The 27,548-nt window shown below is 30.1% G+C and overlaps 1 protein-coding gene across 2 annotated transcripts; it reads left to right on the forward strand.

Annotated features, from left to right (window-relative positions):
• The first annotated feature begins 94 nt into the window (after positions 1-94).
• LOC129908224 (xenotropic and polytropic retrovirus receptor 1) lies at positions 95-24,075 on the forward strand. 2 transcript variants are annotated; one of them, XM_055984585.1, is made up of 6 exons: positions 95-133; positions 6,252-7,437; positions 7,506-7,700; positions 22,942-23,111; positions 23,293-23,535; positions 23,615-24,075. In XM_055984585.1, the coding sequence occupies exons 2-6, from the start codon at positions 6,255-6,257 to the stop codon at positions 23,744-23,746; spliced, it is 1,923 nt and encodes a 640-aa protein (XP_055840560.1). In that variant the 5' UTR covers positions 95-133; positions 6,252-6,254; the 3' UTR covers positions 23,747-24,075. The 2 variants fall into 2 exon arrangements, with proteins under 2 accessions (XP_055840560.1, XP_055840559.1); XM_055984584.1 differs by lacking the exon at positions 95-133 and adding an exon at positions 5,475-5,753.
• Positions 24,076-27,548: the final 3,473 nt, after the last annotated feature.

Raw genomic sequence — 27,548 nt, forward strand, 5'->3', positions numbered from 1 at the left:
TATTCGTAAGATTATTCGAACTTGAGATAAACCATGACATTACGATGGTATAGAGAATGCGAAAAGAACTGGTCTTGTAATTCTGTCTGGATGTAAAATACATTGTTAACGGATGGTCAAGCCTTCAAATTAAGTAGGTATTTTGAGTTTTTTTTGAGAATTAATATATAAAAAAAAACAATAGTATCTACCTTAGTGGAGTAACTAAAGCTCAAAAATTGGCAATATTAGGGAACCCGGCCGAACAGCTCAGATTTTGATGATATTTTTTTTCAAACGTCGGTAATTAAAAATACTTTAAAGTCTATAGATTAAAAATTGCCGGTGTTGCCGTTTTGATTTTTTAAATTTAATTGAAGATTTTTGTGAACAAAAACAATTTTTTTTCAAAAATTTTTCTTAAATTTCATAAATTAATTGATGCCAAAAGATTGTCTAGGAAATTCAAGGAAAAAAAATATATGGGAGTGAGGGACAATCTTCCATAGTTCAAGCGATAGATGCAATTTTCTTATTAATTGACTTCAAACACAAAAAAAAATATTTGAACACAACGGCAACACCTACAATATTCAAATATACATTTTTTAAAAGCTAGAAGCTTAGTCATATATGTAAAATTAAAATTAAGTTAATTGAATGAACGGCTTTTGAAAGAATGGTAATTGAACTCAGATTTTTGAAAAAAAATTATTGAAAAAATTTGAACATGTCGTTTTTTAAACTTGGTCGTAATATAAAATGCATTTATTTTCAAATTTTTTTGGCCGCATTTATTATGATTTCAAATTATTAAAGGAAACGTCAATATGTATTACGTTTTATGAACAAAATTAAAAAGTATTCCATTTTCGAAGAACTTTGTTTAATAAAAGTTTTCTTTTTTTTAAAGTTCAACATCTAAACATAAAATTATTTTTTATTCATTTAATAACCCTTACTGTTGAAAGTTAAATAGCAAAAATTTAAAGTTCCTATTTACCACAGTCTTTGAGAAAATTAATTATTTCAATGCAAAAATTCAGTTTTAATAAAAAAAAACCATTGAAATTGAAGTAATTTTTCATTTTTTTTTTTCAAAAGTGTTATATATTTTACCTTTTTTGCTTCGAAATTCAACTGATAATATTTATGGCCAAAAATTTTTTTTAAATAAATTCATATTTTATTAGAAAAAGTTTGGAAAAAAGTCATTTTAAATTTTTCTAATAACATTTTTTTTTTTAATTCTGAGTTTGAGGACCATTTTTTCAAAAAGTCTTGATTAAATTTAGTGGATTTAAATTTAAGAGATAAGAATGAGCTTCTGGCTTTTTTTAAATGTATTTTAAAATATTTTAGGTGTTGCCGTTGTTTTCAAAATATTTTTTTTGTGTTTGAGGTCAGAATGTTAGAAAATTGCATTTATCGATTAAACGATGGAAGATTGTCCCTTACTGCCTTTTATATATTTTCCTTAAATTACCTATAGAATCATTTGCTATCATTTGTTTTATGAAATTTAGCAAAACAAATGGTTTTGTTAAAAAAAAATTTAATTTTTATTTTAAAAAACAATACGGCAACACCGGCAATTTTTAATCTATAGACTTTAAAGTATTTTTAATTACCTACGTTTGAAAAAAAAATCGTCAAAATCAGAGCTGTTCGGCCGGGTTCCCTAATAATTTGCTTTAGTTACTCTACTACCAGCCAAATATCAATTTAAAAAAAAACTTGTTTTCAATTTTTTAAAATGTTCCTTTGAAAAATTAATTTTCCGAAAACTGTGTATAGAGCTTGGTTCGACTAGAGGTCATAGAGGTCATTTTAAAAGTTTTTGAAAGAAAAGTTTTTGAAAGAACACAAACCGTTTTTTTATAGAAATCGTTATTAATTGTTGTTGAAAAAATACCTCACTTTTTTGCATTCTCTAACGGCAATATTTCAAACAAAAAAAAGGCAAAAAGCAAAAAGAGCTTGATATTTAATTATGAAAGTATACATACAGTACACTACCGACAGTTTTTTTTTACGTTTTCTTAAATGAGCTGAAAAACTCTCTACTTGAGCAGAAACGAGTATACCCGATTTAAAAATATTTTAGTTATTCACTGTTTTTCGGGAAGTCTGTAATTGATGTTTCCATCCATTAAAGAATTTATTTGTTCAATTATTTTTAGTCCCTGATTGAAGTTGAACACAGTAGTGAATTTTCAATAGGTAATTAATGTTCGTTGATAAATAATCTGTTCGTTGTTCTATGGGTGTCCTTTGAAAAAAAAAAGATTTAAAAATAAAAGTAAATATTTACAACTACAGTCTCTCAAAACTAATACCGCAAGCTTTCGAAAATTTAGGTTTTAAGTTCGAATAATATCCAAAAATTTATTTAAATGCTTGAGAAAAACAAAATAAGAAAAATCTAATTTAGAAAAGAAAAGTACTTACTCAGTTTTCCTACTTTCTTTTTCTAATGTTTTCAGCACAAGCAAATTTATTTTTTTAAGATTATATTAGGTCACAGTACACATAAAAAGGTAATATATTCCGAACTGACATTGGTCGCCAGATTGTCAAAACATGACACTTTGGCGACCAATGTCAGCTACCGAATTCTTAATTGTTTAAAATACCGACGAAAAACGCACAAAAACCGATAAACCACGCACACCACTAATTTTTAAACAATTATTTATCATTTTCCGCGATGAAACACGAAGAAAATTTGTTATTTTTCAATTTTAAATATTTTTAAATGACATTTTATAAATTAAAACAAAAACAAATTTCCTGTTTACTGCGATTGAAATATAAAAATTAAAGGCCGACCTGACAGATTGGTGCCCATTTTTGACAAACAAATTTTGACAACGTTCGGAATATATTACCTTATTATGTGTACTGTGATATTAGGTCATATATTTAAATATATTAATTTTTACATTTATGTAAAATTAATAAAATAATAATAATAAGTATATTTGGAATCATGGTGACATGAAAAGTGTTTGCAGAAAGTCTATACTTTCATACGATAACGCAGAAAAGGCGAAGTTTGGAAAATCCATTCCTTGATTACACTTGGTTTACAAGGGTTTTGTTGCCGAAACAGAAATATACTTTACTGAAGGTTTTCGGTGTGCTGAACTCGAATCCGAAGTCAGAAACAACTAATCAGCTCCAGTTTTTGAGATATTACCGTTAGAATATGCAAAAATACGTTTTTTTGAGTTCTTCGGACCTTATTCTTTTGTATAAGGACTATTTTCCATCTTTCGATACCTGTTTAAATCTTTTCAATATCTTTTGTATTGCCCGAGATATCTTAAATTGAATTAAGTGGGTTTGGCTTCATACATATATCATAAAGGAGATAATGACGTTATAAACTATGCCAAACAACTGAGGATATCTCGGGCAGTAAAAAAGATATCGGATTTAAGATTTAAGATTAAGATTTAAACAGATTTAAAAAGGTGAAAAATAGTTCTTATAAAAACCGTTACTAAATATGCTCAAACAATTTTTCTTATACAGGGTGTCCCAAAAGTTAACGTCGAAACGAAAACGGTAGATAGGGTAGGTGGTGACAGTTATCCGAAAAATAATAAAAAAAATCGCAGGCATATATTTTGGGAGTTATGGGCATTTGAAAAAAAGTCGAAAAAATGGTCACCCTGTGACGGTTTTTCATGTGCCGTGACTACAAATCTTAAGTTTTCTCATTTTTTTCTTTTGTTACGGAACCTTGAATAACCCTGCTATCAAATGCATTCAAAAATTTTAACTCAGCTACATCAGTTTTAAAGAAAATATTACTTTTTTACCCAACTTAGTACTAAAAAAATTTACATGACTCTAATTCAATGAGCCGTAGTGTAAAAAAAATTAACTACGATGTTTCGGCAAGTTGCCTTAAAAGTTGGTGTGTTCAATTCTCTTTTCAAAATGGTACAACATTGTTGGGAATATTCCATAAATAACCGAGATAATTTTTTTTTTCTTAAGAAATCCGACTTTTTTATGAGGTAATTTTTCATATTATTCAAGTTTTGTACCTTTTCAGAACGTTTCAGAATAAAAAAACTTAAACTGCCCATAACTCCCAAAATATATGGCTGCGATTTTTTTTATTATTTTTCTGATAACTGTCACCACCTACCCTATCTACCGTTTTCGTTTCGACGTCAACTTTTGGGACACCCTGTATAAAAGAATAAGGCCCGTATTACTGCATTTTCTAACGGTAATATTTGAAAAACGGGAGCTGATTAATTTTTTTTGACTTCGGATTCGAGTTCAGCACACCGAAAATTTTCAGAAAAGTATATTTTTGTTTCGGCAACAAAAACAAAGTTTAATTTTGTGGAAATAGCTTCATAGTAGGAGAGCTGGGTAGGTACTTATTTGAGGCAAGCTGAAAAGTTGTCAGATAGCTCTTCTATCATACCCCAACACAAAACTGCAGAATTGGCTAAATAAACCTATACATTTTTTAAAATGTCTTTATATTTTTCCAAAAATGTGTTTGAGGCAGTGTGTAATTTTAACATGTGTAGAGCGGACTACAGAGTCGTCACTCAAGTAAAATTTTTTCTCAAGCACAAATCTCAGATGAATTTTCTGAGTGTTTGCTCAAGCATTTGCATCAAAATTTCCTCAGTTGGAATTCATAAGCTAAAACTCAAGAAACTCTTAGGTTTTCTTAACGTAACGAGACAAACGCAAGAGCAAATGTTAACCTGAGTAAAATTTTTACTTTATATTTGAAGAATACGAACAAAAATAAGCCAGGCCAATTAGTCGAGATTATTATCTTTGCCGGGCCTCAGCGAAGATTTAAGAAACACTTACTCTGGTATACCTTTCTTCTTCTTCTTCTTCCTTTTTCTCGGCGCTGTTATGATCTCGATGTCGAGGGGATCATAACTATCCCACGTAACTGCTTCACACTAGTGATCCGCCTGTGGGGTTCGCCGGGTTGACCTCAGAAATCGGCGGCAAGCCTCCCGGTTTTGTATTGTTCCATTTCTAAGGCCAACTGAATGCTGGTGGTTTTGCATTTGCTTGTACCAGGAGTTTTTAGGCCTACCTTTCTTTCTATTTCGTATACTCTGGTATACCTTTACTCATTTAAATGATAATTTCTCTGTTAATACTAATGGTAGAAACTTGATAAAGGTCTTTAAATCAAAATTATCTTTTCCTTAATGTTTCATAACTTCATTACGTCTTGATTGTTTAGATTAGAGTTTTCTTTTCACTGCATTAGTATTGAGAATTTGAATTAAAGTACAAAGAAATAGCTATTAGAGCTCTCGATAATATTATTTTCAAAAGGCCTTTTCATAGATAAATACGTCTCTTGGCATAGTACTATTCCGGCTGTTGCCATCACTACGAAATTGGTATTTATAATGAACGTAGTATTGTCTGCCAACTGCCAATATGATTCTCGAATTCAAAAAAGCTTTTCAACTTTCAGTATTGTGCTTCTTTGAAAGTTGTAAACATTCACCCAAAAAGTTTCATCCTTCAGATTCAGATACACATAGCTAGCTGTCAATAATTAGTTTTCAATTCGAACTTCTCAGTATACGTTTTGTGTATAAATGGGGTCGGTCGTTTTTAGATTATTGTATCTCAACATTTTTCATTATTTCATTTTCTATCATTTCGCGTGAAGTTAAAAAAAAACAAAAATGAAATTCGCAGAACATTTATCCGCCCACATAACACCAGAATGGAGAAAACAATACATTAACTATGAGGTTAGTTGGAAAAAAAGTATATTTTTAATGCTCCAGAAAAAAAAAATGTATTATTAGAAGGCAATTTTTTCTGGTATGTAGAACAAACGTCAAATGGAAAATTTTGACATTTCGAGAGAAAATAAAAAAAGCTCGATTTTGAAAAATTATTTTGTACTGTGCGCAGGTGCGAAAAAATTGTTTTTTTTGGATGAGTATTTTTTTGAGCATGTGTTTGTTTACTAACAAACACTCCACGTGTTATCCTTGCATTTGTTTGTAAACAAAACGTACAATGAAGAAAATTGGGAACAAAACAAACGAAGTGTTCAAGTCCACTTGTTGTCTTTTTCATGCTTTAATAGTCTTTCACCCAATTGCGAGTTGTTTATAGAAAATTTCGGTCATTGTATTGTTGTGTCTCGGAAAACGGTGTTTTGAATGCAATTTCTTTCGCAGTTTCCGGCCGTTTTATGTTTTGTTTCAAAAAAAAACTTTTTTCAAATTCCTTTTTTCTAGGAAATGAAGGCAATGCTGTATGCTGCAGTTGAACAAGCACCATCAGCCGAATTAGTTGACCCAGAGATCCTGTCTCGCTACTTTGCCAAATTCGATGAACAATTCTTCCATTACTGCGACAAAGAACTTGCCAAAATCAATACATTTTATTCAGAAAAAATGGCCGAAGCTACTAGAAAGTATGGAAACCTTCGAAGTGAGCTAACAGAAGCTCTCGAAGTTGGCTTTGTTAAGAAACAGCCAGCATGGAAGACAAAAAATCCTTTGGGAAAGAAAAATGTCCCAGCGCGCAAAATTCAAGACCTCAAACTTGCATTCAGTGAATTTTATTTAGGACTTATTTTACTCCAAAACTATCAGAATCTCAATTTTACTGGTTTTCGAAAAATCCTCAAAAAACACGATAAGCTCTTAAGTGAGGATTGTGGTGCAAAATGGCGCAAAGATAAAGTGGAACTATCGCATTTTTATGTCAACAAAGATATTGACCGATTGATTCAAGAGACTGAAACTGCATTCACTCACGAAATCGAAGCAGGAGACAGACAGAAGGCCATGAAACGATTACGAGTACCACCGTTGGGTGAGCAACAAAGCCCATGGACAACATTTAAAGTTGGACTATTTTCAGGAGCTTTTGTTGTCTTATTGATAACTGTAATTCTGTCCGCCATTTTTCATGGTTTGGGACCAAATTGGAGATCAGCATTAAGACTTTTCCGTGGACCATTTCTCATCATCGAATTTCTATTTCTATGGGGTGTCAATGTTTATGGTTGGCGATCGTCGGGTGTAAATCATGTCCTCATTTTCGAACTTGATCCCAGAAATCATTTGTCTGAGCAAAATATCATGGAAATGGCTTCGGTATTTGGAGTGCTATGGACAATTTGTGCTTTGTGCTTCATATATTTTGATGCTCTTGGGATTCCTCAATTTGCCGCTCCAGTATTTCTCTATACCGCCATGACTGTGTTTCTCCTGAATCCAACAAAGACTTTTCATCATGAAGCTCGATATTGGGCTGTACGTGTTCTAAGTCGAATTGTTATGGCGCCATTTTTCTATGTGACTTTTGCTGACTTTTGGCTGGCTGATCAATTGAATAGTATTGTGCCAGCGTTTTTGGACATTCCATTTGCATTGTGTTTCTTCCGGAATAATCCAAATTGGGAACATGCCAAAGGTACTACATAAATACAATTTTCTAATGTTTCTATTGCCTTTTAAATCTTTTATTTTTTTAATGAACAGATACAGCTACATGTATTCAAGATGATTCTATAATTCGGCCAATAGTTGCAATATTACCAGCATGGTTTCGATTTGCTCAATGTATACGCCGTTATCGTGACACTAGAGAAACTTTCCCACATCTCGTGAATGCCGCAAAATATGCAACATCTTTTTTTGTGGTGATCTTTTCATATAAATTTCAATCAACACATGGTAAGTTTCTTTTGACAACAAAAATGTGTGTTTAACTGTTTTAAGTTACATAAATTATTTATGAAGGGGAAATTTTTAACACAAAAAAACGTGAAATTATTTCTTTTAAGTAATAAAGTAGACATTTTGTTAGTTTTCAAAGTAAATAATTCTTATTCTTATTAATCTCTTACTCATCCATTCATTCTGCTTTAAACTTAATTTGTTCCACTTAAATTAGTTACTTTGCTCTTTTTCAAATGCCATTATTCTGTAGTAAAAAAAAATAGTGTTAGCTAAATGTTGGAAAAAGAAGAAACGAGAAAGCTGTTTTGTTCACTGTGGTGTATACGTAATTTTTTGTAGTTTTTAAGTTTTTTTTTACTCCGCGGACCAATTTTTGAATACCTAAAAAAACGAAAAGGGTTTTGGACTATGTTTTACATTGTACGGTCTCAGAATAAATGCGTCAAGTTCATTTTCACTTCACTTCGCTGTTTTGATTTTGCTAAATGCTTAAAGATTTTGAGACTTGAAGAAATACTTTAAAAAGAAATAATAGATACTTTTTTTTCGAAATAAATATTTTCAAATTACTATTTATTTAAAATCAATTAATAATCTTAATCAAGTTAAAGATATACGTGACCCATTAGTATTATAAGTGCCTAATTGTCAGAAAATGTTCAGAAGATCGTTACTCTGATGGAAGAGCAATTGCTCTTTTTATGCATTTTTCGAAGAAATTTCGGCAAAGATGTGTCTAATGTCTACATATATCTCGGCCATTCCAAAGTAACGGAGAAAACATATTGATCTTGTTTCCAGTTTATCTCGTTGAAGAAGCAATTTTTTTTCTTGAAACTTGGTAGGTCTTAAGGGCCCATGATAAAGTTGATATTTTAGAAGTTTCACTAAAAACTAATTAAACGTAGCCAAATTATTCACAGATAAAGCGGTAACGGAGAAGACGCGTACAAGTCTTCTTCGTTATCGTCTTTATCTGTTAATAACACTGGTCGGAAAAAAAACTAAAAAAAAGTCGGGAGCAAGAACTTTATAAGGTGATTTTGATTGACTTTAGTTTGCTGAATTCAAAACTGTTTACAGATTTTTTATACCACGTCTAGTTTTTGAGCTATACTCATCAAGGGGCACGGTAGTGCCCAGCCAAGTTCTCTAGCAACTTTGGCACTACACCCTTATTTACAGGAAACAACTCAGGCCATTTTCGACCCCCCTCTAACTTCCACACCAAAGATGCTAGAAATTTCAAACTCGCTACATTTATTGAGCTTGTCAAAACCAAACTCCTCACAAAATTTAAGCCTTTTACGATGAGTAGTTTCTGAGATATAGGGCTTCAAAAATCGCAAAAACCGTAACTGACTGACTGATTCACTCACTCACTCACTGACAGATCATCAAAATTATGGAGAACTTCCCGTTAACGTAGAAACTTGAAATTTTACACGGTGATAGGGCTTGTGGTGCATACAAAGGGAAAAATCGAAAATTTAAGATTTTCAATTCAGGGGGCGTGGCATCCGCCCATTTCCGCTGAATTATCATCAAATATTATAGAGCACTTCTGATTATCGTAGAATCTTGAAATTTGGTAGAATGGTAGAGCTGGTAGTTTGTACAAAGGAAAAAATTTAAAATTTGAGAATTTCAGCCAGGGGGCGTGGCATCCGCCCATTTCCGCTGAATTTTCATTAAATATAATAGAGCATTTCTGATTATCGTAGAATCTTGAAATTTGGTAGAATGGTAGAGATGGTAGTTTATACAAAGGAAAAAATTTAAAGTTTGAGAATTTCAGCCAGGGGGCGTGGCAACCGCCCATTTTCACTGAATTTTCATCAAATATAGAGATTTTCAATTCTACAGCCATACCTTGCAAAAAGTAGTGAAATCACAACAAAAACATTACTGTTAAAAAAGGAGCCAAGTTCTCCTATGTTGAAATTATGCTGGCACAAAAAGTACTGAGATGTAAAAGTGTACCAAGTTCTAAAGTTTGGGTTCAAATTCGTATCAATAAAATTTTGATTGTTTACTTGGCAATTTTTGAAATAACTTTAAAAATCGGTAATTAAAAGAAAAATTGTCAAGAGAACAATCAAAATTTTATTGATACGAATTTGAACCCAAACTTTAGAACTTGGTACACTTTTACATCTCAGTACTTTTTGTGCCAGCATAATTTCAACATAGGAGAACTTGGCTCCTTTTTTAACAGTAATGTTTTTGTTGTGATCACTATTTTCGCTATAAAGCTTCAAAAACTAATTTTTAATTGAGTTTTATTTTATGTTTAGTCAAAAATATATATTTTCCGTAATATGTTGCTCTTTATAAGTCCAAATCAGAAGACGCAAGATGGAATTTGATTCAAAAAACCATTCATTACTTTGAAAAAAATAATCAACATTTTGAGATATCTATTATAAATTTCTTTTTTCAATATCTTTGAGAAAAAAAATAATTTTGAAAAAATATAAATACCTTTAGGACGTGTTAATATGGCGTTTTGAGATTGCATAAGTAGTTTTACAAAAAAAAAAAAATTAACGGTGATGTATGTAATTTGATATAAAAATGTACCCAAAAAAACGCGTTTTTGACCTATTAATATTCAATTATTTCAAAAACGTGACGTTCCAGTGAAATTTTGACTTTAGATTCGGACTCAGCACACAAAATTCCTTTCGAAAAGTAGGGTTTGGTTCTTGCTCTATATCCGTTGCCGACCCGTGTAATTTAGCTATTTTGAATCTTCCTATGACTCATTGGATCTCGGAGCTCTTGAATTTTGTATAAATGGCTTATTCGCATAAGCTCGAGATTTTACAAAATCCAAATGATTGCATTATGATCTTGGTGGTCAGTTGATATTAAAACCTCGTCAGATGTTTTAGTTAAAAATCGACGCACTAGTAAATTGTTTGTTTCATGTGCGTTGTAGGACGGGTGATATTAAAATGCTTAAAAATATGAGGGATTACTTTTGAAATAAAATTAATTTTTTTTTTGAGCCGTTATTAGGTCTGTTTAATGAAAAAAATCTAGGACAGAACAGATCAGATCAGCACAATTTTGTAAATACTGTCAGAACAAGAAAGAACAGAAAAGTTCAACTTCGTATTTTACATAATTGACAGTTGTCTATTTCAGTTGCAAAATTTTAAATTCAAAAATCATTTTTTGAAATGATTTTTAACTCAAATAAATGGTTTACTAACACTCACAAAGAAGATTTATGAGATTTTGCTTAAGATTTCTACCATGGTCAAATCGAATTAACTTGCCACCTTACGCTCAACGTATTAAACTTATAAATCTTCCATTTCTAACTAGTCACAGAGCGTATCTACAATTTTGTTTTATTGTCGGGATAATCAATGGATCGATTTCAGCTCCATCGATTCTCTGTCGATTAAATTTCATTGCTAGTCAGTATAGTTTGAGAAGGCAGTTGCCAATTTCTAACATTTACAGTAGATCAAACTACGGTGCTAATAGCCCTTTAAATCTTTTAATTAATATTTACAATAACAATTCAAATATAAATAACTCCAGCATTGACAATATAAAATCACTTAACTTTAAAAAAATATTCTTTATTCAAAATAACTTATAATGAACATTAGATGTAAGTTTTTCTTTTAGTTTTGTAATAATATAATACCTATACAGGGTGTCCCACAGTCACCGCCCCAAATTAAAACCATGGATTCCTGAGGTCATTTTAAGTCGAAAAACTTAAGAGGTAATTTTCTCGTTTTCGTCCCGTTTTCGAGTTACCACGGTTTTTATGATTTTTGCTCTCTTGTCCTTTAACTGGCCTTATCTTACCCGTATAAACTTAGCATGACAACTTTTGAAAAGTTAATTTTTTTTTGGCTCAGTAATTGCCGCATAATTGCCGTGTTTATGCCGTGAAGTCAAAAAAATTGCCGCGCGCTTAGTTTGGTCAGAATCGGTAAACCAAGTTTGTCATGCTAACTTTATATAAAGTTAGCATGACAAATTTTAATTTTTGATCAATTTAAATTTTTTTTTCGCTAATTATTTAAAGTTTAATTGCCGTAATTATGCCGTGAAATCGAAAATAATATATCTCTTTTGGTTTTCTCAAAAAAAAATAAAATGTATTTTTTGTTAACCCTATTCCATATAAAGTTAGCATGACACACCCTGTATTTCTTAAATCCTTGGTCAATTTGAAAATTTTTTTGGCCAATTAATTGCCGCATTGGGTTACTATAAAAACCGCAAACTCAAAAAAATTGCCGCGCTTTTGGTTTTTTCAAAAAAAATTAAAAACTGTTTTTGACCTGATATCGTATAAAGTTAGCATGACACACCCTGTATTACTTAAATCCTTGGTCAATTTGAAAATTTTTTTGGCCAATTAATTGCCGCATTGGGTTACTATAAAAACCGCAAACTCAAAAAAATTGCCGCGCTTTTGGTTTTTTCAAAAAAAATTAAAAACTGTTTTTGACCTGATATCGTATAAAGTTAGCATGACAAACCATCTATTTCTTAAATCCTTGGTCAATTTGAAAATTTTTTTGGCCAATTAATTGCCGCATTGGGTTACTATAAAAACCGCAAACTCAAAAAAATTGCCGCGCTTTTGGTTTTTTCAAAAAAAATTAAAAACTGTTTTTGGCCTCATATCGTATAAAGTTAGCATGACAAACCATCTATTTCTTAAATCCTTGGTCAATTTGAAAATTTTTTTGGCCAATTAATTGCCGCATTGGGTTAATATAAAAACTGCAAACTCAAAAAAATTGCCGCGCTTTTGGTTTTTTCAAAAAAAATTAAAAACTGTTTTTGGCCTCATATCGTATAAAGTTAGCATGACAAACCATCTATTTCTTAAATCCTTGGTCAATTTGAAAATTTTTTTGGCCAATTAATTGCCGCATTGGGTTAATATAAAAACTGCAAACTCAAAAAAATTGCCGCGCTTTTGGTTTTTTCAAAAAAAATTAAAAACTGTTTTTGGCCTCATATCGTATAAAGTTAGCATGACAAACCATCTATTTCTTAAATCCTTGGTCAATTTGAAAATTTTTTTGGCCAATTAATTGCCGCATTGGGTTAATATAAAAACTGCAAACTCAAAAAAATTGCCGCGCTTTTGGTTTTTTCAAAAAAAATTAAAAACTGTTTTTGGCCTCATATCGTATAAAGTTAGCATGACAAACCATTTTTTCTTAAATCCTTGGTCAATTTGAAAATTTTTTTGGCCAATTAATTGCCGCATTGGGTTAATATAAAAACCGCAAACTCATACGATATGAGGCCATGGTTTGTCATGCTAATTTTATACGATATGAGGCCAAAAACAGTTTTTAATTTTTTTTGAAAAAACCAAAAGCGCGGCAATTTTTTTGAGTTTGCAGTTTTTATATTAACCCAATGCGGCAATTAATTGGCCAAAAAAATTTTCAAATTGACCAAGGATTTAAGAAATAGATGGTTTGTCATGCTAACTTTATACGATATGAGGCCAAAAACAGTTTTTAATTTTTTTTGAAAAAACCAAAAGCGCGGCAATTTTTTTGAGTTTGCAGTTTTTATATTAACCCAATGCGGCAATTAATTGGCCAAAAAAATTTTCAAATTGACCAAGGATTTAAGAAATAGATGGTTTGTCATGCTAACTTTATACGATATGAGGCCAAAAACAGTTTTTAATTTTTTTTGAAAAAACCAAAAGCGCGGCAATTTTTTTGAGTTTGCAGTTTTTATATTAACCCAATGCGGCAATTAATTGGCCAAAAAAATTTTCAAATTGACCAAGGATTTAAGAAATAGATGGTTTGTCATGCTAACTTTATACGATATGAGGCCAAAAACAGTTTTTAATTTTTTTTGAAAAAACCAAAAGCGCGGCAATTTTTTTGAGTTTGCGGTTTTTATAGTAACCCAATGCGGCAATTAATTGGCCAAAAAAATTTTCAAATTGACCAAGGATTTAAGAAATAGATGGTTTGTCATGCTAACTTTATACGATATCAGGTCAAAAACAGTTTTTAATTTTTTTTGAAAAAACCAAAAGCGCGGCAATTTTTTTGAGTTTGCGGTTTTTATAGTAACCCAATGCGGCAATTAATTGGCCAAAAAAATTTTCAAATTGACCAAGGATTTAAGTAATACAGGGTGTGTCATGCTAACTTTATACGATATCAGGTCAAAAACAGTTTTTAATTTTTTTTGAAAAAACCAAAAGCGCGGCAATTTTTTTGAGTTTGCGGTTTTTATAGTAACCCAATGCGGCAATTAATTGGCCAAAAAAATTTTCAAATTGACCAAGGATTTAAGAAATACAGGGTGTGTCATGCTAACTTTATATGGAATAGGGTTAACAAAAAATACATTTTATTTTTTTTTGAGAAAACCAAAAGAGATATATTATTTTCGATTTCACGGCATAATTACGGCAATTAAACTTTAAATAATTAGCGAAAAAAAAATTTAAATTGATCAAAAATTAAAATTTGTCATGCTAACTTTATATAAAGTTAGCATGACAAACTTGGTTTACCGATTCTGACCAAACTAAGCGCGCGGCAATTTTTTTGACTTCACGGCATAAACACGGCAATTATGCGGCAATTACTGAGCCAAAAAAAAATTAACTTTTCAAAAGTTGTCATGCTAAGTTTATACGGGTCCTTATCTTTGCCAAACTAAGTTTGATTTGAAAGTTTTTTTTTTATAACCAATCAAGAATTAATTACAGTTTAAGTTTGTCTCAAAACTTTTTTTTCTGCGGACAACCGTTTTTCCACAATTTTGAATGAAACACAATTTTCTTCGTTTTTTAAGTTGTTTTTTACACTTTCATATCCTTTAAGTCAAAAAAACACGTTAATGAGTATTAATTTTGTGTGCTTTTTATTAAAGCCCAGTTTATTTTCATATAAAAAATAAGTTTATTTCATAAAAAAGGCTACTGAAAGTAATTAAAAAAAATAAACAAACTGAGTGAATTAAAAAATAAAAACAATTTTTAAATAAAAATTAATTTAAATGAATTAAAAACTTTTTCTGAGCTGTTGTGGTGAAGAAAAGAACAAATAGATAAAGCTCAGAAAAAGTTTTAATTCATTTAAATTAATTTTGTATTTAAAAATTATTTTTTTTTTTAATTCACTCAGTTTGTTTATTTTTTTTAATTACTTTCAGTAGCCTTTTTTATGAAATAAAACTTATTTTTTCTATGAAAATAAACTGGGCTTTAATAAAAAGCACAAAAAATTAATACTCATTGACGTGTTTTTTTGACTTATGATATGAAAGTGTAAAAAACTACTTAAAAAACGAAGAAAATTGTGTTTCATTCAAAATTGTGGAAAAACGGTTGTCCGCAGAAAAAAAAGTTTTGAGACAAACTTAAACTGTAATAAATTCTTGATTGGTTGTAAAAAAAAAACTTTCAAATCAAACTTAGTTTGGCAAACATAAGGCCAGTTAAAGGACAAGAGAGCAAAAATCATAAAAACCGTGGTAACTCGAAAACGGGACGAAAACGAGAAAATTACCTCTTAAGTTTTTCGACTTAAAATGACCTCAGGAATCCATGGTTTTCATTTGGGGCGGTGACTGTGGGACACCCTGTATATGTAATTTTAATTTTAAGAAAAAAAAAATGTACCTATGTAAATCGTTAGTATTTAACGAATAAACTAAACTACTTTTCCACTTTTAATTTTCCCGTAATTTTTGTTTGTTATTAATCAAAAATTCTTAAAAAATTCACTTTTTAAAATCTTATTTTCTCTTATCAATCAAACAAACAGCTGACAATTGACACTTTTCACTCACTTGCTCTACCTCAAAAGTAGGAGCAGAAAAACTTGAACTTTTCTGTGCTGAAAAACTTCATGAAACATAAAATGACAGATTGCAGAACAAGTTGGGGCGAGTTTTTGTTCATGGAAAACAAAAACTTGTACTTTTCGGATCTTTTCTGTTCTTTTCTGTGCGGATCAGATTCATTAAACATACTTATTACCAGTATCTACCTGGTCATTTGTCGTTTGATTTCTGACTTTCTCGTAAGCCAATTATCCGAAAATTTCACTAAATTTTTTTGTAATGTTAGTGCAGTAAAATTATTATATATTTTTAAATACCAAATTTTTCTTTGAAAATTTGTAACATAAGAAAATATTTTTTTTTTTAAACGGCTACAAAAATTTATAAAAATAAAATATTCCAAAATTTTTCTTTATACAAGAAATCAAAGAAAACGTTTGGAGATGAAAAGCATTTAAAAAGGTGTAGGTATTCTTTATTTTAAATCTAGGTTTTAATATTTATTCTTGCATTTCTTATAAAATTTATGATAAAACTAAGCTCAAATAAATGACATAAAAAGCCTTATCATTCTAAACAACTTTTGACATAAGTACGTGCGACCTAGTCTTGCATTTTATAAGGGAAAAAGCAAATGAGTGAGAAGTGTCAAGCAGCAGCTGATTTCTTTTATTCAGTTTTGTCTAAAATGGATACAGAATTGAAACATCTTAAGAATCATGTTAGTTATAATAATAAAGAAAACAAAACTTAAAAATCTGTACAAATATAAAAATTAATTGTGTATTATCTTATTTGTATGGAAAATCTTCTCAAACAAAAACTTTTAAATAGACAACAAACAACCCTATAAAAAAACTTTTTTATCTCTTTTGTTCTGAAAGTTTTCATGCAGATATTTGTGCTTAACTGCTCTGATCTGTTCTAGTTTTCTTCACTAAACAGATCTGGTTTTGCCAAAATTATACAACAAATATATAAAATAAGTGCAAGACAATAGTACATGAATCTTGATAAAAGGGGGAGGTGTACACGCACTTTTGCGTGAATCGGTTTAAGATACCTAGAAATAAAAACTATGTTTGGGTCCTTAAAGCTTATAACAATTTTGTATTTCAACTAAATTGCGACTGCCTGTTAAATTTACGAAACTTATCAATTCGTTTGTGTGCGCTCTGTACTCCATAATTTTGAGATGAAAAACTCGAATCTCACCTGCCTAACCAGATAAGTGATGAATTAACGAAAAATTATTTGAAATTAAGTGCAAGTTTAATGAAAAAATAGTTTATTTTTCACAGTTGTAACAATTATTTTCTCATATAACAAAAGATGTATAAATTAAAACAACCAATCAGGTAGTAGAAAAAATTGTGTTTCAATAGTCCCTTACCACCAAAGAACTTTTGTAAAATATCTATAGTCAAGATTCTAGTAGCTCGAAAATTCATATCAAAAACAAAATTTAATTCAACTTAATCGGAGAATTTTTTTTTTTTTACAAAACCCAAACATAAATATTTTTTTTTTTTTTTTGTCCGTGGGTAGGTGTTGAAATCTTCAAAAGATTCTATGAGGACCGGAAAACGCGTGCTCATAGATATGTGGGACTCTTAACCACTAAAACCACCTCCTCCTCCCGATTGCAACTAAGTTCAGATGGAACTTATCTAGCAATTTATCTTTCTCGAAGTTAAGTTACGTGTTGTAGGTAACTTTCCGATGAAAGTTCCTACTGATGATATTTAAAAATAAATAAATAACTTTTGTTTTAAATTAAATCATTAAGTAATGGTTTAAATTTTTGTTATCAAAAAAATATTTTAAAGGAAGTTAAATAAATAAAATCTCTAAAACATTTAAATTTATATTAATCAATGCCGATATTTCGAAATAAAGGAATTAAATTGAAAAATTTCACTGTACCAAATCGGAAGGTTTAGTCCTTCGCAAACGTCGTACTAAGTTTGTCCCGTCGAGAATTTCTAGTATTGTTCTATTAGTATGTTCGACTAACCGTTTTCGATGTTTTTGGGCAAACGTTTTTATTTCTTCGCGAACCGTGGGGATTCCAAGATCCCTGTGAAGATCTTCGTTTCTTATATACCACGGCGCATTTACAAATGATCTTAATAATTTATTTTCAAAAACGACTGTTTCTTTATCTTTTTGTTGTCTTTCTTTCTTTACTATGTTTTCCGCATCTAAGATCTTGTAATTCTTTTCTTTAAGATCATTAATGATGTCGGTTTTTTGACATGAAGAGTGTAAGCCCCTCACCACGACGCGTAGGGGTCTTTCCGACTTGTTTTCATATGTGTACCACTCTACTTTTTCTTCATTCAGTCTTCGCGAAAGGAGACGATAGTTATCGGAGTCTTTTACACAAACTTTCCACTTGTTGTTATTAAGCGAGATAACTTTCAAATTCGTTGGCGGTAACGCCTTTAAAATGGTTTGTAATTTATTGAACTCCGCAACTCCGACAACATTAATCGGTGGCGGTGGCCTTATTTTAACCGGTTTTTCTTTGATATTTGTATCTTTTGGTGCATTTACTTCTTTTATTTCTTCTGTCTCGGAAGAAGAAGCACCCTCTGGTGAGGAGAAAACTTTACGTTTTTTGGTACGTCTTTTTGAATTTTTGGAGGATCTTTCCGTTTCACGTTCTAGCTCTTCTTCGTCTGTTTTATATTCGTGAATTACCACTTGCTGTGGAGTTGTTTTTGTTTCTTTAAGTGTTTGAGCTATTTTTAACATATCATTTTCCTTGCGGAGAAGATCGATTTCTTGATGGGCTTTCTTTAAGGCCTCATTTTCAATTCTTAGAAAATTGATTTCTTCTTTCAACTCTTGATAGAGTTTCAATGTTTCGTCGAGTCTTTGACGAAGATCGTTATTGTCTTTTTCAAGATTATCTTTTTTCTCTGAGTCTTCTTTTGCACGCTCTGGCAGTTTAGGCAGACTCTTTTGCCCGGTTGCACTCGATGTTGGTGGTGGTGATCGCGTTATCATGGGTTTTCTTGAAAACGGATTTATCAAGTGCTCGAATTGGAATAATTGGCTCTCCCCAGAATCCTTAGAGCCGACCTCCGAAGAGGGTGGATTTTCCAGAAAATCTGAATTGCCACCTGGGGTACTATATCTTTCTGTTTTATTCATTCCATATTTTTGTATACGTCATTCTCAGTATACGGAGAGTGGATTTTATACATAAATATGCATACAAAATAAATAACACATGCAATTTGGTACACGTGTCAGTACTATCAACTTTAAATCAAAATAATTAGTCCGTAACAAAATACCAAGATGCAATTTGAATTCAAATTTGCTGTTTTTTTTTTCAAGTTTTTTTACTATTTTTAACAATAACATTTTGAATACATGTTAATCTTAAAAATTATTATTAAACAAATAGAAAAAGGATTCCCCCTTTTTAAAAATATGGTTAAAGTTGGTTTGGACAAGTTAAGTTATACTTCAACAACTCTTTATTAAAAAAAAGTATTGGCAATCATGAGTAAAGTGCTGATTCAAACATATGTATTTGAACAAGGAATTTGAAAAAGAAATTAGTTGCAATTTCTTTACTGTTACTCCCTCTAACGTATTCTATTCTATGTATACAAGGGCTAACACTGAACTGCTTTCCGTAGATTAATTTATTTCAAAATAAATAGGCTTTTCTTTAAAGGTTAGAAATCCAAAACAAATACTATTGAATTGCACATTAAAATACAAATGCCACAATGCCCAAAATGTCTCTTATGTTTTGAGGTTTTAAGGTAAAAACCTAAAATCCCACAATTGAGCAATACGTAAGTCAATAAGAAAATAATGTCTAAATATGTTTTATATTTATGTGAATAGATCTGGTTCACAATACCAACAAAATCTATTTGCTCTTTTTAGATTTTGGATTTGCAGTTTCTACATTTTCCTTGAGGCAAAAAAAGTATTTCTCTTTGAATTCAACTTCCAAAAGTAACGATTCAGACTGCACATTTCACTTCAACTATATTTGTATGTTCGTCTACATCCATCGGCAAAAAAAAAAAACTTTTTAAATTTCATATACTCTCTCATTGGTACTGAAAATTTATATCAAGTTAAAAACTTTGCCTTGTTTTTGTAGAGAAAAATCTAAAATTCAACATCAAATTTTGTTGTTGTCTTGTACTCCTTGGAGCTTGGGCCATGGATCTGGGTTTGTGTTTCAATCATTCTTTTTGTAATTTGAATTGATTAAGAGTTGCAGAGACTAAATCTGTTTTCAGAGATAAAGTTTATACAACCGGAAGGAAAAACTTTGTGAACACATTAAATTTTAATCCCTGGTAGACGTTTTGCAGTAAATGAATGAAAGCAATCTTATATAAAGATAATTATCAGAAACAAAGTTTTTTTTTTTGTTTTCATTCAATTTACGCTTGCATTTTGAGATTTTTAATTGCAATTTATGAAAAGTTTGTTAGGCAGCATGTTGCAAAGAGGGGCAGAGTAGATTTCTTAAAGAATTTATTTTAAGATTTTTGAAGATATTTTTACTTAATAGGTATTGTACTGTACATATACATACCGACGTTCCTACATGTACAGAGTCCCTTATTTTATTATAAGTAAATTAAGTTTGCAAAATAAAATTGCATTTCTTATAGCTTGAAAGAGAAAAAGTGCGGAGTATCTTTTTGAAATGAAGAAATTACTTATTAGGTAATAGAGACCGGATTCAAACATCTTTAAGAATATTAGTTTTTAGCTCTACTTTTGACTGCAGACTTCAATTATTATTTTTGGATATTTGTTTTTGATAATGTTACAGTCAATTTTTTTCCTCAAAATTTTATGAGGCATTTTCAATAAAATAAACTCTTTTTCAACCGTTGTTGAATTAACATAAAATCATGGAGACATGGATCATGGGGAATTGCAGGATCTTCTTTTGTTCTTGACAATCAAAATTTGCCGTGAAATAAAAATGTAAATTGTGTTATCCTTTGTCATATCCGATATCCATGTCCTTACTCAATTTTTCAAAAAAAAAAAAAAAAAAATATTTTTCCATTTTCTTTTTAATTTTTTATTTGGATTTTTTTTTTGTCAGTCACCTATGCAAATACCTATCTACAAAAATTTAAATACCTTTGTGTTTTGTTCACTCCTGTGAATTAATGAATAAATTCCCATTAATTTTCGAAAATTAAAGCATAATATTTTCTGGGCTTTTCGCACATTTCTACCTTTCATTCTATACAATTCTAAGAAATGTTTGTACATTTGTGTTTGTAAGTGTGACAAGTAAATGTCCTTGTTGAATAAGCCAATGAACTACTGAAATGCAATTAAGTTGCAATTTACAGTTTACAATAAGAATTCAAACTATCTATTCACTACAGAATGAGTACACACTAACAGTACTGTGCAAAAAATAAGTTTTTATAAATCAAATCTAGATTCCTTTCTTTTATAACTTAAAAGGTATGAAATTGAAAATTTTTGAAAGACAATATAAGTTCAGAAATCAAGCATTAAGACATATAGATAATGAAGATAGTTTTTGGTAAAATGTTTAAAAAGTTTTTTAGTCTGAATTCAAATGGAGCAAATATATTTAAACTTGAAAGAACGTTTTTTGAATTAATATTTTTTAAGACCAAAACTAAGGGTCCCTACGAGACATAAATTTTGGAAAATTTATATTTTCTAAAAAAATCAAGTGTTAAATAAGGTCTATCTTTTGATACGTAAAAGACTTGTTCAATTTGAATTATGAAAGAATTTATAAATAGCTTTAATATAAATTAACAATAAAGTTTCGAACAAAGAGGTTTTTGGATTTAAAAAAAAGTTGAAATTTTGTAGAACAAATTTTCAATGTATTTTTTTAAAAATTTGTTTTAAAGTGTGGATAATATTTTTTGTAAAAAGTGGCATAGGTTGCAACTTTTATTATTTTTTTTAATAGATAGGGTTCCATAGATCGGGCGGTGTAACAAATCACCTATGTCAATCAATCAAAATCTCGATGGTTTTAGTAATTTCTTTGTACGGAAAAATATTTGTATCTTGTGCATTTGCAGGGCTATTAAAGATAGTTACATAAAACTGCACTTCGGTCAATTACTTGTTAGCATTCATTCATTTATAAACTAAAAGTAAAAGCAATACATTAAATGCTGGCTTTTAAAAAGGTTAAGTGTTCATTCTCTTATTCTGCTTTTCCTCCAATACTCGGTTCCACGGTTCCCTCAAAAAAATATTTTTTAAGGAACTTTTGAATGCCTTTTTTCATTTAATACACAGCTCTTTTTCCATTTTTCTCGTATGCAAAACCGTTAACTAGGTATGGTTCTAAAAAAAACTTTCAAATTCTCTTATAAAGAATAACCATTAACCAAAAATTCTTGACTTCCAAATTTGAGGTCCGCTTCAATGGTTTTGATTTCAAAAAAAGTACAGAATTCACCACTGACTGGACTATTTATTTTTTTAGTTATGTCAATTTGCTCGATTTCGATGAAATTGACTATTTAGAATAACTGTGCTGAATTTTATTATTTTTTGGATTTTGACGCAAAAATTCATAAAAAGCACCAATGTGCACAGTAGACTGATTCAAAAAAAAAATTATTTTTTTTTGTTCATAGTTATATCGAAAATATTGTTGGTAATGACGAAAAAACAATACTGTAAAAGTTACAGTCCTTAATATTAATATTAAGTACTGCTGCATCGCAAATTTCTATTTCCCATATGATTTACATGGGAAAGATTGTGTTTTTGAGTTTGGAATCTTATAACTTTTTAATGGGTCATCAAAAAGGCTGGACTTGTATAAAATTGAACATTCTACAAAAAAGCTCTTATTAATTTTTTTTTTGATAAACCGCCCCGTTTCGAATTAACTGTCAAACTCCTAATACTATTAAATTAGAATCAGTCTAGTGCACAGCAGCGCATTCCGTATGATTGAAAATCAGAGATCAAATAAAATGGACCCTTGATTTCGACTTTCAGTATAAAATATTTACTAAGCTAAATACTGAGTTATACCACAAAAACACAGCTATTAACACATTTTTTTCCGATTTATGTTAGTCATTTATTAGTTCATGTGTTAAATTATATTTTACATTTGTATGCGACATCTTAATCTTTTGTTATCAATTTATTTCAATAATTTTGTAATTTTTTTTAAACAATTAGTTTAAGTTTGGTTTTTTTTTTTTAAAGTAGGTATTCTTCAGAATCGCAGGAATTAAAACTTTTGTATTAAATAAATTTATATACATATGTATGTGTTAAAAATAACATTTATTTTTGGCACAGCACTTTATTTTGAAGTACGTGTAAATGCGTCAAACCTCTGGAATAAAGTGGATTTTCTATTTTTAACTTTGTACACTTCTAGATATGTATCCCTCATCAAGAGAGAATCCATGGTTCTATTGCTGGATTGGAGCATCCATAGCCTCCTCCTGCTATGCATACTGTTGGGACATAAAATTTGACTGGGGACTATTCGATTCTAAAGCTGGCGATAATAAATTCCTTCGGGAGGAAATTGTTTACTCTTCAACAGTAAGTTCTTGTTTCATGTAAAATTTCAACAATTCCATCGTTAAATTAATTCCTATGCATGCTTTGTTTATTTTATATACCAATTCTACCAACCCCCTTTCGCTCCCAACCCTATCACTGTATATTGCATCGACAAAGTCTCCTTCTTGCTGACATGATATTTTGACCTTTATGTTTACAGTGGTTCTATTACTTTGGAATATTTGAGGACTTTGTTTTACGATTTGGATGGACTCTTTCCATGAGTCTGATAGAAAATGGCTACATTGAGAGTGAAAGCATGGTAACTATACTAAGTCCTTTGGAAGTCTTTCGGCGTTTTATGTGGAACTATTTTCGACTGGAGAATGAACATCTAAATAATTGCGGAAAATTTAGGGCTGTCCGTGATATATCTGTGGCTCCTTTAGATTGTTCGGATCAGGTAAAACGAGTATTTTGCATATGTAGATTGGATAAGATTTTGATTTTATTTCCTTGTTTTTGTTTATATCCTTTAACAGACTACAATTCTGCGTATGATGGATGAAGAAGATGGAGTTGTCAATCGTCGATTGAAAACAAAAACTAGCAAGAAGAAATCCGAACCAAGATTTATGCTGCAAGGTGAATCAACGGAAGACCTTTATGTCTGATTTTTTTTACAAGGAAAAGTTTTAGCCACCCTATTACCGGTCTCTGATGGGTTAAGAAAGGTTTTGAGAGCTGCCATGGCAGACTGAAGGCCGGAAGAATAAATCAATTTCTAGTCAATGTTTTTTTTTTTTGTCTTGAATTATTGCACGTATTCAAACACAATCTTAACTGTTTTAACCTAATACATATATTTGTATGTGTATGTATAATTTTGTTGGGTATTTTTATATAATATTTTTTATTATGTATGGATTTTTATTACCGTTTTGAATGTGCTAATTCTACGATATATGCAAATATACATGGTTGTTAATTAAAAGTTAGTATAAAAATGGTTTTTAATGTTTTAATAGACATAAGCTGAATATTGTGTAAATTGCTATAAGCAGAGCCTATATAAAATGGCGCCCGGGAGACCCAAGACTCAAACTAGGTTCTATTGGATAGCGAAAATTTGATTAATTGCAGAGTTGTCCGGACCGAAAGCCTTCTGATGTGAATGGATACTGCTTCTCGACGAAGATAGCATTTTTCCGTCGATGCGTTCAGGTTCGAAATTTCTGTCTTCCGTCAACAACGTTTTTGGTTTTCGATGTTCAGGTGTTAAATTTTAGTTAAACAAAACCAAAAAGTACTGTCGTTGGCTGTACGAGATATTCAATATTCAATGGCTTCTGAATGAACTTTAGACATTTTTTTATACCTACACTACTTGGATACGTGTAAATGGACTACCAGTGTAGTGGCAGATTAGAGTATTAGATGAACTATTGTTGAGACTAACAGCCCACACTAATTTCGTTAGAATATTGATTGGTTAAATTTCCAGGAAAAAAATCACACAGATTTTTAAAATGCTAATTAAATCTAATAGACCAGTGCCGATGCCTTCAAAAACATTAAAAAGTACAAAAAAAAATCATAGTAGGATGAAACCCATTGGAAAAGGAGGTGAATATGATGAAAATTAAAGGAAAAATAAATTACGGGCGAGCCGAGTTCGGGAAGTGGAATGGTAAAAAATGGTATATCTCGATTTCTGGCAAAACTACAAGTGCTATAGAAATAAGTTGTATGACAAAGTTGTAGGTAATAAAAAGATCAACAACTTTTGTATCAATAATTTTTTCACATAACCTCAAAATTTATGTGAAAAATTCAAAAAACCGAGTTTTTGGTTTTTTGTTTTTATCTTTTTCAAAAACAATAATTTTTCAACGAAATTTGGTGAAAACTTACCTTTTTATGTCCCAAATACACTGTAATTTATTTGATTTAAAATATTAATTTGTTCACTTTATTTTGACTTAATACCAAAAAAACACCCTTATTTTCAATCGAAAATTCACGTGTCAAAATATCAGGTTTTTTTTTCAAAAAGTCGGTGGGCATTTCATTTGTTAAAATGTCTTTTTTCTGATGGTGTAAACAAAAATTTACATTAGTATACTATAAAACATGTTTTAGTAAAATGCAAAAAATGAAAAAAGCTGGAATTCGAAAAATTTTTTTTATCACTGTTTACAATTTTGGCTTATTTATTCAAATTTACACTTTAATTACTCAAAAAACGTAGGATTTCATGTAATATTGATTAATGTTATGGTTTTTGAGTAATTTAAGTGTAAATTTTAATAAATAGTCTAAAATTTTAAAAAATGATAAGACAATTTTCGAATTCAAGCTTTTTGCTTTTACCGAGAACATGTACTATGGTATACTAATGTAAATTTTTGTTTACACTATTGGAAAGTAGAGATTTTAACGAACAAAATACCCACCGATTTTTTGAAAATAGCTGATATTTTGACACGTGAATTTTCGATTGAAAATTAGGGTGTTTTTTTGATATTAAGTCAAAAAAAGGTTACAAAATTAATATTTTAAATTAAATAAATTACAGTGTATTTGGGATATAATAAGGTAAGTTTTCACCAAATTTCGTAGAAAAATCATATATTATTTAATCCTCAAATCGATGATAGAAAAAAATCGAACAGCTTTCATGAGAACCCATCATTGAAATCATTCCCAGAACTTTAAAATCTCATTTAAGGATAATTTTTTTTAGTAGGTAAATTTAGTTTTCATGTGAAAACATGTTTCAAATCAAAGTATATATTTCAATTAAAGCCCACTTATATGGTCCAAAATTAAACATTTTAATTTTGGAATTCCAAAGTTAGCATATCTTCTCTTCTCTCTTCCTACACACAATTAGGATCCAGACATCGATCCACAATAAATGCACAACACAACACAACACAAACATCATCCATTACCATGCAATAAAGCAGAGCTTGTTGTGTTTTTCTGCACCAGTTGCATTCTTATAATATGAAACTTAAACTGATGCAAGTGCAATGGAAACCCCATAAATATACACAACGAATTATTATCACATAATCACATCCGTGATGGCCAACACAATAATGGATGGATAGCCAAATTCGCGTCAATGAATCCTGCCTGTCCCGTAACCGGTGTGTGGCAGCCATGGAAATTTAATAAAATTGGCATGGAATTTGGTCCTGTATCGTTGTTGCACTTGAATGCACATTTGTTGCAGCCGGTTGTGTTTATTGGCAGGAGTAACTCGATTGAATGAATTAAGAAGCAATAACAACAAAAGGAAATTCAAATTGTGCATTCGGTGTTTGGTATGTCTCATGTCTGGTGTGTGCGTTTTTTTTTTTTTTTTAACATTTATTAAGCTATATAAGTATCTACAGAAATGAAATGGACGTGTACAACATTAAATAAATGCATGCACTGCAAATGCATCTTTTTTTCAAAAACTATGTAAATAAAGATTATATATTTATTTGAAATCCATTCACAGAGAGAAAAACCTCAATGTAAAATCAAGTGGAATAATAAATTGTTGTTTTAAAAATAACGCGATTTCAATTTTTTATAATTTTTACTTGCGATACACGAAAAGGTATAAAAAAGTTTAGGAATCGTAAAAACACGCGAATTCAAGATAACAAGCAGCCATATGACCAAAAGGGAAAAGGCTGATTTTCTAAAAACGGCTCAAACGATTTTGATTGAAATAAATTGCACGACTGGGGTCGCACGTACTTGCTCTTATGCTTAAAGTAACTATAATGTTAAAGCTTTTTATTCAAGAAATTTAAAATTTGATATTTTGAAGAAATTTTATAAGTAGTATAAAAAAATTAAATCTGTTTTTATAATTAATTAAACTCCGTTTTAAATTATCTTAAAACAAAAAACAAATATGAAATTTTATTTCTTGTATAAAAAGGTATTTTTAGAAAAAAATTTTCGAAAATTGTAGGAGCCGTTTTTTAAAAAAATAATTTTTTATGTATAAAAATTTTTAACATTTTTCAAAAAAAAAGTTGGTGTGCCATTTTGAAGAAATAATTAATTTACACATAAAAACTAAATTTCAAAATTTTTCATTGATAAGTTTTCAAAAAATTGATTTTTCAAAAAAAAATTTTGAAATATTTTTTAAAAATCCAAAAATGCGTTTTTTGAAAATTTTCTAAATTTTTAATATTATCTTTACTTACACACGTTTGTATAAAAATTTTCATTTAAATCGGGTTAATGTTGTACGAGATATTCAGAAATGAAAAAACCCGTTCTATGACAGGTACCGTTAATAACGGTACAAAAAATATTTTTTTTATTTAAAAAGTTGGCTCTTATGTGTAGTACTACACACAAAAATTTTAATCAAAATTGTTAGAGCCGTTTTTGAAAAAAATTAACTTTTCTATTTCCGTTATATGGCAGGTACCGTTAGTTTTGGTCATAAAAAAA

Source organism: Episyrphus balteatus, chromosome 2 (assembly GCF_945859705.1).
Source record: "Episyrphus balteatus chromosome 2, idEpiBalt1.1, whole genome shotgun sequence".
NCBI classification, from domain to species: domain Eukaryota; kingdom Metazoa; phylum Arthropoda; class Insecta; order Diptera; family Syrphidae; genus Episyrphus; species Episyrphus balteatus.